The 14,246-nt window shown below is 47.5% G+C and overlaps 1 protein-coding gene across 1 annotated transcript in view; it reads right to left on the reverse strand.

The window, feature by feature from the left end:
• Positions 1-10,322, reverse strand: part of AHCY (adenosylhomocysteinase) — a 30,618-nt gene extending 20,296 nt beyond the window's left edge. The window contains exons 1-4 of the mRNA XM_007934576.2: positions 10,295-10,322; positions 4,480-4,670; positions 3,193-3,268; positions 1,621-1,770 (exon numbers count right to left, since the gene is read on the reverse strand). Of these exons, the coding sequence (XP_007932767.1) occupies positions 1,621-1,770; positions 3,193-3,268; positions 4,480-4,670; positions 10,295-10,322 (445 nt within the window). The remainder of the gene's footprint in view (positions 1-1,620; positions 1,771-3,192; positions 3,269-4,479; positions 4,671-10,294) is intronic.
• Positions 10,323-14,246: the final 3,924 nt, after the last annotated feature.

The following is a 14,246-nucleotide window of genomic DNA, read 5'->3' on the forward strand; positions in this document are numbered from 1 at the left end:
AGATTATCTTCTGTGTCTGTGTTAATTGGTTTACCTTTTCTTTGTTGAAGAGGGTCTGTGCAATCCTTCTGCCTAGTCCGCCATCTTGCCGGAACCCGAGCACATTTCTCTTTATAGCTCAATCACATTCCACTGTATGAATATACCACATGTTGTCTATCCATTCATCTGGTGACAGACACTTGAGCTGTTTCTCTTTTTGGCTATTGTGAATAATGCTACCATGAGCACTGGTATACATGTATTAGTTTATCTGCTTTCCAGTCTTTTAGGATATATTCTTGGGAGTAGAACTGCTAAGTCACACAGGAATTCTATGTTTAACTTTTTGAGGTACCATCAAACTGTTTTCCACAGTATCTGCACGATTGTACATTCCTACCAGCAATGGATGGATACCCTTACCAATTTCTCCACATTTTCATTTTCCTAAAAGCCATACTAATTGGGTGTGAGTGGTGTATCACTGTGGTTTTGATTTGCATTTCCCTAATGATTAACGTGGAGCTCTGGTGGCGTAGTACCTAAGGTACTTGAAGGCTAGTGGTTCAAACCCACCAGTCACTCCTTGGAAGGAAGGTTGGGCAATCTACTTCCGTAGTGATACCACCTTGGAAACCCAAGGAGTTGTCGCTGTGAGTCGGATCCGACTCCACGGCAGTGAGTTTACGTTTTTTTAATGATTAAGGTACATCTTTTTTTGAGAAATGTCTATTCAAGTCCCTTAACCATTTTTTTTTTTTTTTTTAGGAGCTCTGGTAGCATAGTGCCTAAGGCACTTGACTGCTAACCAGAAGGCTGGCGGTTCAAACCCACCAGCCACTCCTCAGAAGGCAGGTTGGGCAATCCTCCTTCTGTAGTGATACTGCCTTGGAAACTCAAGGAGGGGTCTCTATGAGTCGGGGCCGACTCGATGGCACATAACAACAGCAACAACAACCCATTTTTAAATTGAGCTATGTTCTTGTTGTTAACCAGCAGCCACTTCTTTCCCATTTCTTCAACCAAATTTATTTTTATGGTGGTGAAATACATGTAACAAAAGTTGCCAATTCAATCATGTTTGCATGTACAATTCAGTGACACTGACTACATTCACTATGTTGTACAACCATCACTACCACCAGCTACTTTTCACATGAATATTTTCAAAGAAATCTTTTCAAACCCTCTAAGTACTTGCCCTTGTTCTCAGGATCAAGCCAAACTCCGGCCTTTGCTACAGCTACAGCCACACCCTACAATACTCCCTAGCTCCCTTCACTCATAGCACCCATGCTGACTTCCTTTCTGTTTTCTGAATAGTCAACCCTTTCTTGCTCCAGGTCCTTTGCACTCACTTCTCCCCTTCCTGCCCCTGCTTTTTATAACTGGCTCCTTTCCAGCTCTTCCTGGCCCAGTCCTTGGGTAATTTATTACCTCAGCCAGGCCTCCTCCAGCTGCTCTAGCCCTATACCATGCAAAGTCAGGAGGCCAGGCCCCAGCATGCTTACAGATGCCTGCCATCATCCAAGGAATCTGCTGCTTAAGGCACTGGGAGTCCTGCCAGGCCTGCTACCTGCATGTGGGCGAGAAGGCCCTATTCAGGCTGCCAGCCCTCAGCCCACCCACCCTGCTCACCCGACAGGAGCTGAGGGTACTTGGTGTGAATAAGGTTGGTGAGGTCACCGCCATCATCCAGAATCATGTTGAGGGGCCCGTCCTTGAAGTACAGGGTTTGCTCGATGCACCACAGGTATTCCTCATCTGTTTCGCCCTTCCAGGCATACACTGAAGGGTGAGAGGCATATCAGACCAAGCCCTCCCCACTGGCACCTGCTCCAAGGAGCCACCTGGCATAGTCAATACTATCTCCTTTCTAATTCCCATCCCCAACACCTCCAGCCCCTCTAAGGACTCAGCAGCGCTAAGAACACAGTTTGGAGCTAGGGAGAACCGAGTTCAAATCCTGGCTCTGCCACTTACCAGCTGTGTGACCCTGGGCAAATCACTTCACCTTCTGAGCCTCGACGTTCTCATCTGAGATGGCACTGCACATATTCATATCTTGAAATACTTATTTCCTTTCCCACCCCCTTTGCCTGGGTCCCCAGGACTGGAACATCAACCCACAGTGGCCAGGGCTCCATCCACAATGCCTGCTGCTGGGATGGGGGAGCTGCAGTGGCAAGGGTCACACTCAGTGGGCCCACAAGGCAGGATCCAAGGTTCATTCTGCACTGTAAGCACTGGAGGGCCCAGCAGCCTCTGTGGTGGGTGATTCCAAGCAAAGTCTTGCCAACAAATTACTAATAATAGTTATTATGCATGGAACACTTTGTGCCAGCCATTACTCAGAACTGCTTTAGGCTCCATCTCATGTCTCCTCATAGTAATCCTGTAAGGCAGACATTACCATCATCAGTTACAGATGCCCAGAGAGGAGCTCAGATGTGCCTGGGTCATTCAGCATGGCATTCCAGAGATGGCACCAAAACACAGAGCTCCTGACCTCCAGACCAGGCCCCTCCCATCACATGATATGACTGGGACACAGGTGTAAGGCTCCCATGCCTTCTGTGAGCAAAGGATGCTGGCCAAGCAGGGCCAGCTGCCCTACCTCCCAAATGGGGCAGACAACAGTCTTGAAAACAAAGCCTTTCCCAGAAGAGGGCCATGGAGCCAAGGCAAAGCTGAGAAGAGGGGGCGATGCCTATCTAGCCCTGGTCAGTCTCTGGAAGAGCGCTTCCCCATCTTCTTCCCTTCCTCCACCTTTGACCTGTGCCAAGGAATCTTGAATACCTTATCTAATTACCATCAGATCTAACCTCTCCACTCCCCAAGCCCAGGCAGACATGTGCCCATTTCTCCAACAACTTGTGAGAAAGTCCTTTCACTTTAGTCCTGATCCTCCCCCAGCCTTCTAGACCACCAGATCCCAGGCAATGACCTCACATCCTTCCTTTAAGATACTCCCCCTCTATACCATGTGGTTCCCAATCATAACTTCTACCCTTCCTGGTCACGACAGGTTGGGCCAATATTTACCTTCCACAGAACATGAAAGTGGAACAAAATAACTTTTTCCTATGGATTCTGTGGACTGCTCTCCCCTGCAATAGCTAAGCCTAGTACCACAGGAGTCAGTGGAGTAAACAGGAAGCAGAGAACTTCACACATTCCTACACCCTGAGTATTTCAGAAAGGACTCACCTGGAATGCCAGCTTTGGCGATGGCAGCCGCTGCATGGTCTTGGGTTGAGAAGATGTTGCAGCTGGACCACTGCACCTGGAAAAGCCAGCGAGACAGGGCTGCTGGTCACTGAGGGCTCAGAAGCACCAGGGTCCCTGAGCAGGGAGAGGGGAGAGCACTGGCGCTGGGGGTGACAGACTGAGGATCCGGACCCAGCACGCTCTGTGACAGAGGCCGGTGACCCTGGGTGAGTGGACAGGAGCCAGAGCAGGGAAGATCTGAGCTATGTCTTAAAACATCACTCTGGTGCTGTGAGGAGCATAAACTGTAGAGTGAAAAGGGATAAAGTAAGGAGACAAGTGAAGAAGCTGTTGTAGGTGAGAAATGTGGCAGGAGCAGGGGAGGCAATGAGAAGCTGTCAAATTCTGGATTTATTTTGAAGGTTGAGCTGACAGGATTTGCTGAGGGATTAGTTGCGGGGTGAGAGCGGGGAGTCAAGGATGACTCCAGGTTCTTGAACTGACAGAACCTACAAGGCTAGTTTCCCTTTACTGAGGTGGGGAAGACTGAAGGGGCATGAAATCCATGAGCATGTCTGGACTTGTTCAGTTTGAGATGTCTTAGACCTGCAAGTAGGTATGAAGCATCAACAGATGGATATATGTGTCTTGAGTTCTGGGGAGAAATCTAGGCTAGCACTGTACTGGGGAGTCATCACCATATATACAGTATTTCATCCATAAAACTAGACCACCGACAGAGTGAATGTTGAAAACGAAGCAACAGTCTAAGGCCTGAGCCCTAGAGTACTGCTGCTTTTGGCTGCTCTGCATCCCCTCTCCCCTTTGGGGAACCATCTTGTTCCTCAATTCCCTGAGAGCTTAGAAGACCTTTTAATGACTGATACACATGACCCAGACCGACCAATCACAGCACCCCATCCCTCCGGCCACTGTGATTGTGCCAAGTAAGGCTTATGATCCAACAAGAGCCAATGAGAATCAGCCCTCAGACGGCTAAAGGAGATACCGGAGCAGGTTTTCCCTGTTGGGACTCCTCAGTCAAGAGGATATGAATTGGGGGCCATCAGAGGCCAACGTCCCAATCAGGGAGAAAATGTATCAGCAAAGGAACAGTCACCACAAAGGGTGGCAGCACTGGGAGATGGGAGAGAAAACCCAAGTGACAAGTGTGGAAGTCAGCACCACACTTGGATTTCTTCCCATCCCTAAACAGTCTTGTCCTACTCTGTCTGACCTTAGAGAGGGCAAGGTACCCGTCTGGAGTCACAGCCCTGTGGGCCTTACCTCAGCACCCAGGGCGACAAGGGTCTCAATGAGGACAGCTGTCTCCACAGTCATGTGCAGACATCCGGCGATGCGGGCGCCCTTCAGTGGCTTGGAGGCTGAGTACATCTCCCGCATGCGCATCAGGCCTGGCATCTCATTCTCTGCGATGTCCAGGGCCTTGCGTCCCCAGGAGGCCAGGCTGATGTCAGCTACAGGGGCAAGACAGATGGGAGTTCCATGAGTGGCCTCACCCCACTAACCGTGAAGCACTGTCACTGTGTAAGGACCCTGAACTACTTGTGGATTCAAAACACAAGGGGTGAGCAATCTGGTCCCTGCAATCTCGAACTCATACAACAAGTTCTTAGGGAGCCATGGCCCTGGGACTTCAACAGTCAAAAAATGGGAGCCACACTCCCTCCCTAAGGAGATCTGGTAGCATAGTGGATAAGGCATTTGACGGTTCAAACCCAGCTCCACAAGAGGAAGATGAGGCAATCTACTTCTGTAAAAACTTATAGCCTCGGCAACCCAACGGGGGTCACTATGAGTCAGAATTGACTTGATGGCACTGAGTCCTTCCCTAACTATAGTTTATGGCCCTACGGGAGAACTTACTCAATTAAATAATTACACAGGGACATGAACATTGCAACCCAGACAAATGCTCTTTGGCTATCAGATTATACCTCCTACTACCCTTTTTGTTGGTATTTACCAACGTCAAAGCCCCTCCTCCTCATGTGTTAAAGAATTTCAGCTCTGGCTTCTCCATCTTCCTCTCCAAGTCACTACTCTTGGTGACTTCAACTCCCCTAGATGATATCATGTAACACTTGGGATTCTAAGTTTCCTGACCTCCTTGAAGATGTGAAAATGCTTCTGCCCTACTTCTGATGTTTCCTTCCACGTGGTGGAAGCTCATCCATCTAACACTCTTGGCTTCTCTCTGCCCCAGCAGAGGTGGAGTGACCTGTCTGATACTTGGGGGGAACAAATTGGACATGCTCAGTTCAGCTCTTCCCATCTTCTGCAAGCGCCAGCAGGCCTGCCTACAAGAGGCAGGTGTTCTCTGCTGCTCCAGATACGGAGACCTGCCCAGGCCAGGCTAACTGGTACTGTTGAACTGTAGGGTTCAATTCTCAGGCTCACTGAACTTTCACACATAGAATGATCTCTGGCTGAGGAACTATTAGTAATAAAAGTTATGTTTTAGCCTCCAAATGTCTCAAATCTGTCCAATTCTCAGGCAGGCTATCTCCATACTCTTTCTTCCAATGATCTCACCCTTCTCCCTCTCCCACATCGGTGGTCCATTTCAAAGGTCATATCCTAGGTCCGTCCCCAGGTCAATGTTTGCAAACTTCCTTAATAAGATCTACTGGCATGCTTGTAAATCTCCCCTGGAAAACTGGATTCCATAGGTTTGGGATGGGGCCTGGGACTCCTGGTGATTTTTATCTTTAGAAAGCTTAGATCCTGCCAATCACACAAAGGGTAGGAGCACAAAGGTATTCTCTGTAGAGAACTCTCAGTTAAGGACAACAACAACAACAACAAAACAACTGACCAAGCCAGTCTTCTTCCAACTATGCATCTAAGCAATGCCAGAGACGAAAAATCCCTCCTCCATGGAAGGGTCCATTCCCACTGCCCCTCCTCCTCCCTTTGACAGGCCATCAGAGGCGATGGCTCTCTCCTGAAATCTTGATTTCAAGCATCTGACTCTGGCCATGCCCCATCTAGTGTCCTTCCAGAGTGCCAACTCCCAACAAGGCTGTGGCTTATCAGAACCTTGAATCTATTACCAACTTCCCGTCATAAACAGGCCTGCTCCTCAATATACTTACTTCCTTCCTTCCACAGTTTAGGATTCCACTGTCCTCCCCCTCAATCATTCACAAACCCGTCTGCCTTCTTTCCCTCTGAGAACTTGCTCAGAGAAACTCCCACTCTAGTTAAACCCAAGCTCCTCTGTACCAAGCCACTGAACCCAACAGGAGGAAAATCAGAACCCCACGACAGTCTCACTTGAAATTTGACCACAAATCTCAAGGGGACACATAGCATATTCCAGCAACCCAATCACATTTTCCTAGGAAATTTTTTCTCCTCTCTTCAAACCTCCAATACTCTTTCTGCCTAATGTAAATGTTCAGCTCATATGCCTGTCTTTTGTTTGGCTAAGCCACAGGAGTGGGATCGATTCCAGACCTGAAGGGCAGCTAGGGGCCACAGTCTCAGTGGTTCCACCAGACTCTATCGGAGCAGCAAACCTGGTCCCCCCCCCTTTTTTTTTCTCCAAATGATTTTGAGTTTTGTTCCACATTGTTCTCCCTCTCTATCCAGGATCTCCTACATAGATTCTCTTCCAAGTGGTTGATGAAACTGCTCTTCTCAAGGTCTCCAAATACCAGCCTGATCACCAAATCTAAGTCAGTCATCTATACTCTGATCAGCCACACCGATCCTGTTAATTTACTCCTTCTTAAAATCCTTTACATGTCTTCTGACTGTCCTCAAGTGGCTTTCAGCCTACCTCCCTGCCTCCTCCCCTAACAGACTCTGATGTTTGAGAACCCTCAGGCCTCTATGGCCTCCCTGTCTCTCTTCTCAATGAGCTCATCCAGTCTCATGCTTCCCTTTTCTCTTTAACTCAATGAGCTCATCTGGTCTCGTGTTTAAACACCTTCTACCCATATTTCTCTCCAGTCCAAACTTCTCCCCTGAACTTGAAACTCATAAAGCCAACTGCCTACGCAACATTCCCACCTGGATGTCTAGTTGGCATCCAGGATGATTGTGTCAACTTTGAGTTGTGATTCCCTGCCGCCTTCCCACACGCACCTGTTACTCCCCCAATCCTTCCCATTTTAGGAAAAGAGATCACCATTTAAACAGTCGCTCTGGTCAAAAACTTAGATTTCTTGATTTCTCTTTTCCCTGCATCCCCTGCCAACCCATCAGAATGTTGTTGGCTCAATGTCCCAAATATATATGCAATCTAACCCTGTCTCACCACCTTTGCCCAAACCACTAATAGAAGCATCCTCTTCCATCTCCCTGCTTCCACATACCATTCTCCCCACAGCAGCCAGACAAGCTTCTTAAAATTTGTTATATTCCCACCACCCCTCTTCTGTTTTTTTTTTTTTTTTTTTTAAAAAAAAAAAAAAAAGGTTCCCCTTGCCTGTAAATAAAATCCTAATTTCTCACATGGTCTCAGGGCCCATTCCTTTCCCCACCCCCTCATCTCCCCGTCATTCAGTGCTCAGCCGCAAAGACCTTCTTACTGACTTCAATGAGCTGGGGTGGGAAGCTCATTCTCAACTGGGGAATTTTATCCAAGCAGTTTTGTTAACCTGCAAGGCTCCTTTCTAAGTACCTGATACATGGCACATACTAGGTGCTCAACAAAAACCTGAAAGAGGGAAGAACATAGTATATTCCTGATGGAGGAACAGAAAGCGAGCCAGGGTGACTGAGTAAAGGGAGTAAAAAGATGTTCCCAGGGAGGTGGGAAGCCAGTTGAGTTTTGAGGGAAATATCATGACAAGATTTGTCTTTTGAAAAGACCCCTTTGGCTGCTATAAGGATCTGTGGAGCAAGAAACCCAGGGAGATCTGTAAGAAGGGAAACTGGAACTGTGATGGCAGCCATGGAAATGGAGAGAAGTGGAAAGATCTCCTTCCTTACAAAATGAAGACAATACTACTACATTGCCTGTATGCATGTCTGTCCCTGGTCCTTGGGTCACCTTTGGATCCCAGCAGGGCCTAATAGAGGAGGGGCGAGCAAAAGTTTAAAACTATTTGTTGTTAGGCCCAAATGGCAGAAGGTACATGAAAGGCACTGGCATGGGACAGGGGTGGCAAAAAAATGAAACAAATCTGAAGTTAGTCCAACCCCCAGCATTTACCAATTAGGAAAAGGCCCAGAAAAGGGTTCACCCCAGGTCTCGCAGCCAATCAGTGACAAGTGGCAAGGTGGGGCTAGAACCAGAAGCCTTCTCAAGGCTTCTGGGAGGAACCCAGCTACAGGGACCAATGAGTTATGTCCAGTCCTGCCACCACCCACCCCCTCCACCACCACCACCTGTCCCTGTAGCTAAAAATAACTCATTGCCCTCATGGCCACTGCACTCAGAATTTTCTGTGGGACCCTCGACTCCAGGGGTGATGGAAGTGCTGGCACCCCAAGCTCTGAGGATCTTGATGCCCAGGGGTACTGACTTGTAGAGGTCACAGGAACACCAAGCCCCTCTCTAAGCTTCAATTTTGTCATCTGTAAAGGGAAGATACCATCCCTACCTTGCTGTGTGCACTGAGATGCATATGGGCACAGTCTGGACAGTATATCCTCCGTGATGGGGGCTTCCTTCCTCCACCCCCACCCAATCAAGCTTCCCCAGTCCCAAACACAGCCTTGCCTCCAAGCCCCACAGGGATTTCCTACCAACAACTCAATGATCCCAACCCTAACCCACTGATTTCTTCACAGTTAAAACAAGCCCCCAAGTCCAGCTTTGCCACTCATGTGACCTTGCCTGAACCCTTCTGGGCTTCACTTTCAACATCCACATAATGAATGTTGGCAGCTACTTGATAAGCTAAATACTGTGACAAAGCTACGATTTTGTATCATCTTAAACAAGTCACTTCCTCTCGGGGCCTCAGTTTCTTCTTCGGTGTAATGGGATTAACATCCACCTCTAAGAGCTATACATGTGAACACATGCAAATCACCATATACACAGTTAAGTGTTCTATAAACGTTGGTGCCCTTCTTCAGGTATCTTGAAGTTACTTTAAAAACTGCTAGCCAGCTTGAACCAGTTTTTTCCTCCTGCTTAAAATGTACTAGTGTTGTTCCAAGTATAAATTTATACTTCTATATTTTAGAAGTATAAATTTATACTTCTATATTTTAGAAGTATAAATTTATACTTCTATATTTTAGAAGTATAAATATACTTCTATATATAGTGGCGAAAAGGGTGGGCTCTGAGGTCCAAATGGCTTGAGTTCAAACTTTGATCCACTATCTTCCAGTTGCAAGAGCATTGACATGTTATCTTTATTCCTGTGTATCTGTATCATGTGTAAAATTAGAAAAATAATAGTTCCTACCCTAAGTACCGTTAAAATATAATGAATTAATATAGAATAAAGCTAGAAAGGCATGCCAACCCCACAGTAAAAGCTAAATAAAAGCCCATCTGTCTTCAATCCGTGGCATAACAGGATTTTTCAAACCACTCCATTTTTTTTTTCCTCCTAGAAATCCTCTGCACAACTGCTCTGGTCGGCCAGGTGCGTTACGAGCCCAAAGTCCCCAGCCGGTAGACCAGTGATGGCCTGGGGTCACTCCAGGCCTCTCCTCACGTGCCCCTGTAAGGCTTCAGTGCCTTCGCCTTCCCTGCCAGAGGCCCAGAGAATCGTGAGCAACTGTCCCAACTGGCCAGGGTCGGGTCTAAGCCCAAGAGGCACGATTTGGACCTCCGAGGGGATCCCGGCAGGCTCCGACTGTCCCAAGCCACTGGTCCCGCTGCTCCGTGCAGAATTCACCGCCCGTTCGCGGTTCCGCAGCCCGCGCGCCTGCACCGGGCCTCGCGGGGTACGCCGGGACATGTAGTCCCCCGCCGCACCCAACGACTCGCTCACCGCAAGGCAAGGACTCCAAACCCCAAGCGGCCTCGCGTGACCAGGATTGCGCCAAGCCTGCAATTCAAGACGGTCCTGGGAGCCCGGCGCCAGCCTCACGAACACCGCCCAGTACAGGCCCTCCTGCGGGCGCAGAGCGGACGCAGCCCACTGAATGTCCTGGAACTCACCGACTTTGTATGGCAGTTTATCCGACATGCTGGTGGCGCTCTGGCACGGAGTGAGGGGCAAGGGCGAAAGGGGCCGGGCCTCGGGCTAGGGAGATACACTGGGCGGGCGGCGTCAGGCTGGGAGTTGCGCGTGGTGGCGGCGTCTTTAAATATCTTCTTATTTGCATATTCATGAGTCCTGTTGGTGCTCAACCGCTGGGGGCGGAGCCCATCGCACGGGGGCGGAGCCGGAGCCGGAGCCGGAGCCGGAGCCGGAGCCGGAGCCGGAGCCGGAGCCGGAGCGGACTTCAGATCTCGGCTGTGAAAAGGGCTGAGAGTCAAGAGTTTATCCTGTGCGGTCTATAGCCCCGAGTACGGAATCCGGGAAGGGCGCAAAGAGAGAGGCCTGAGGAGCGAGCCCGAGACAGTTCTTTAATTCGTTCAGCCAGTGAATCGGCATCAAAACCGAGTGGAACAGGAATTGCAAAGAATTCACTTCCCTCAGCCTCAGTTTCCTTGTCTGTAAAATGAGCCAATGATACCTACTAGATAGATAGAATATAGGAGCTCTGGTAGCATAGTGCCTAAGGCACTTGACTGCTAACCAGAAGTCTGGCGGTTCAAACCCACCAGCCACTCCTCGAAGGAAGGTTGGGCAATCCTACTTCCGTAGTGATACTGCCTCGGAAACCCAAGGAGGGGTCGCTATGAGTCGGGGCCGACTCGACGGCATATAACAACAACAAGAAGAAGATAGACTATATGGAAAGGGGCAATATGTCAGTTTAGCACATCTCAAATGTTCTCCCCTACCACTCCCCGCACCAAGTAACCACTATCCTGAGTTTAACAAAATTTGTATGCATTTCTTTATACTTTCACTGTTGTTGGTAGGTGCCATGGAGTTGGCGCTGACTCATACTGGCTCTATGTCCAACGGAACGAAACAATGCCCTGTCCTGTGCCGTCCCCACAATCTGTACGATGCTTGAGCCCTGCAATTGTATCGACCCATCTCCTTGAGGGTCTTCCCCTCTTTTGCTGACAGTCTGCTTTACCAAGCATGATATCCTTCTCCAGGGGCTGGTCCCTTCTGCCAACATACTTTAACTACACATGTATAAATCATTAAAAATTCATAGCATTTGTGTTTAAAATCGTGGTTTTAACTGGCTACGTGAAGACCGTGTCACATGCTCAACGATTCCCCCACTTCCTCATTCCCCAGCTACTGTTCCATCTTCTTCCTCTCCTCACAGTTCTGAGTTGTCTCCGTTCTGGGCCAGCATTTTCTCACCTCCCACTCAGTCCTCAGCTGTGTGGCCTCCACCGCCAGGTCTCCTTTGAAACTGCTCCAGTCAAGGCCATCAGGGAACCTGGCTGAATGGAAAGTTCTCACCCTGCATCCTAACCTACCTCCCTGGTGTACACAATACTTTTGACCACATTGTTGGTTTCCAGTTTTCTGACTCTCTTTCCACTATTCATGGTTCAGTCTCTGGACTTAGCTACTTCTCTCTCCTCTTCCAACCATCTTCAGGGGTTGATGTTCCTCTTTCTTATTACTCTGCTTCCTCTTCCTGGGCCGTCTCACCCACATCTGTTTCCCTCCTCAATTTTATGTCCCTTCACCGCACTCCCAGAGTTACCACTATAGTGAATTTTCCCTTAATTTATTTGCTCATTCCTTTGCTTTTTTTTTTTTTTTTAACAGGTTTTACTACCTGTATGATGGAGTGAGACCCTTGGTGGTGCACACAGTTAGGCATTTGACTACTAATTGGAAGTCTGGTGGTTAGAAGCCACCCAGAGGGGCCTCTACTTCTCAAACATCACAGCCACTGAAAACCCTGTCCCTTTGAGTTGGGACTGACTCCACAGCAACTGGTTTGGTTTGTTGCTTATTTCAGTATCATTAAACAATGCATTAGCTCTGGTGGCGTAGTGCCTAAGGCATTTGACTGCTAACCAGAAGGCTGGCGGTTCAAACCCACCAGCCGCTCCTCGGAAGGAAGGTTGGGCAATCTACTTCCGTAGTGATACTGCCTGGGAAACCCAAGGAGGGGTTGTTATGAGTCGGATCGATTCAAGGGCAATGGGTTTAAACAATGCATTCAGCTGCTAACCGAAAGGTCAGTGGCTCAAAACTCACCAGTTGCTTTGTGGGAGAAAGAAGAGGCAATATGTTTCTACAAAGATTTTCAGCCTTAGAAACCCTATGGGGCAGTTCTACTTTATCCTGTAGGTCGATATGAGTTGGAATTGACTCAGTGGTGGTGGATGGGTGTTTAAACAATGTTATTTGATTTTGACTATTTTTTGCCTTTGTATAAATTATACCTTATATAGTCTTCTGCAACTTTTCTCTCTAAAGATTATTTTTGAGATTCATACACGTAGGTCGATGCATGGATCTGAGATCCATTTATTTTCATTTCTGCATAATACTCCATTGTATGAATATGCCACATTTTATTGTTGTTGGGCATTGGGTGGTTTTGCTTTTTTGCTACTACAAACAGTGCTGCCCTAACATTCTTGTACATATGAGTCAAGCTGTTTGGTCACAGGGTACACTCATATCCAACATAACTTTCCAAGGTGTATCAGTCTACTCTCCCACCAGCAGTGGATAAAAATTCTTATTATTCTGTGTCCTTACTAGCACTTCCTAGTATCAAATTTTTATTTTTTGCCAAGCTTGTTGTTGTTGTTGTTATGTGCCGTCGAGTCGGCCCCGACTCATAGCGACCCCTCCTTGGGTTTCCGAGGCAGTATCACTACGGAAGTAGGATTGCCCAACCTTCCTTCCGAGGAGTGGCTGGTGGGTTTGAACCGCCAGCCGTCTGGTTAGCAGGCAAGTGTCTTAGCCACTATGTTACCAGAGCTCCCATGGCTAGTGGGTGTGAAATGGCATCTTACTGTGGTTTCAATCTGCATGTCTTTTATTACTAATGAGATTGAGTATGTATTCATAAGTTACAACCTGTCTCTACTTCTCTTTCTGTAAAAGTTCCATTCATGTCTTGCCCGTTTAAAAATGGGTGGTTTGTTTTTCTCTTTTCAATTAATAGGAGTTCTTTACATAGTCTGGATCTAGTCCTTTGTAAATTATATATGTTCCAAATATCTTCTCCCAGCGGCTCATCTTCTCAACAAACGTCTTTGTATTGTTTTTTGGGTGACTAGAAGGAGTTCTTAGTTTTAATGTAGTCAAATTTCTCTTTTCCTTTAGAATTAATTATTTTTGTCTTGTTTTTGCACTAGTTAACTAGTGCTGTCTTAAAAGAAATACCATAAGTGGGTGGCTTTAGAGAACAGAAATTTATTTTCTTAGTTCTGGAAGTTAAAGGCCAAATCAAGGTCTTGGCCATGTTAATTTCTTCTGTGAGCCTCTCTCTTGGTTTTTGGTGCCTACCAACAATCCTTGGAGCGCCTTTCCTTGTATACCATCCTCACATGCCTGGTGTGTGTGACTCTGTGTCTATTCTGGCCTTCTTATAATTGAGAAGTGATTAGGTTTAGGATCCACCTTACAGTCGTATGACCTCAACGGATCAGTGGATTACATTACATTAGATTGGATTTTGGAAAGAGATTACACTACATTGCATTATAGAAAGTTATCACATTACATGATATCACCAGTTACCAGTTGCTATCAAGTCAATTCTGACTCATAGCAACCCCATATGTTTCAGAATAGAACTGCACTCCATAGGGTTTTCATTGCTCTGACTTTCAAAAGCAGATCTCTAAGCCTTTCTTCAGAAACACCTCTGGGTGAGTTTGAACCACCAAGCTTTTGATTAGTAGCCCATCACTTAACTGCACCACCTGGGAGCTCCTACATGACATTAGGTGCTTCTCTGAGATATATATGTTGTTGTTGTTGTTATTTGCCATCGAGTCAGCCCCGACTCATAGCGACCCCTCCTTGGGTTTCCGAGGCAGTATCACTACGGAAGTAGGA

This window comes from Orycteropus afer, unplaced genomic scaffold (genome assembly GCF_000298275.1).
Source record: "Orycteropus afer afer isolate SDZICR_OR568_19922 unplaced genomic scaffold, OryAfe1.0 scaffold00020, whole genome shotgun sequence".
Lineage (NCBI taxonomy): Eukaryota > Metazoa > Chordata > Mammalia > Tubulidentata > Orycteropodidae > Orycteropus > Orycteropus afer.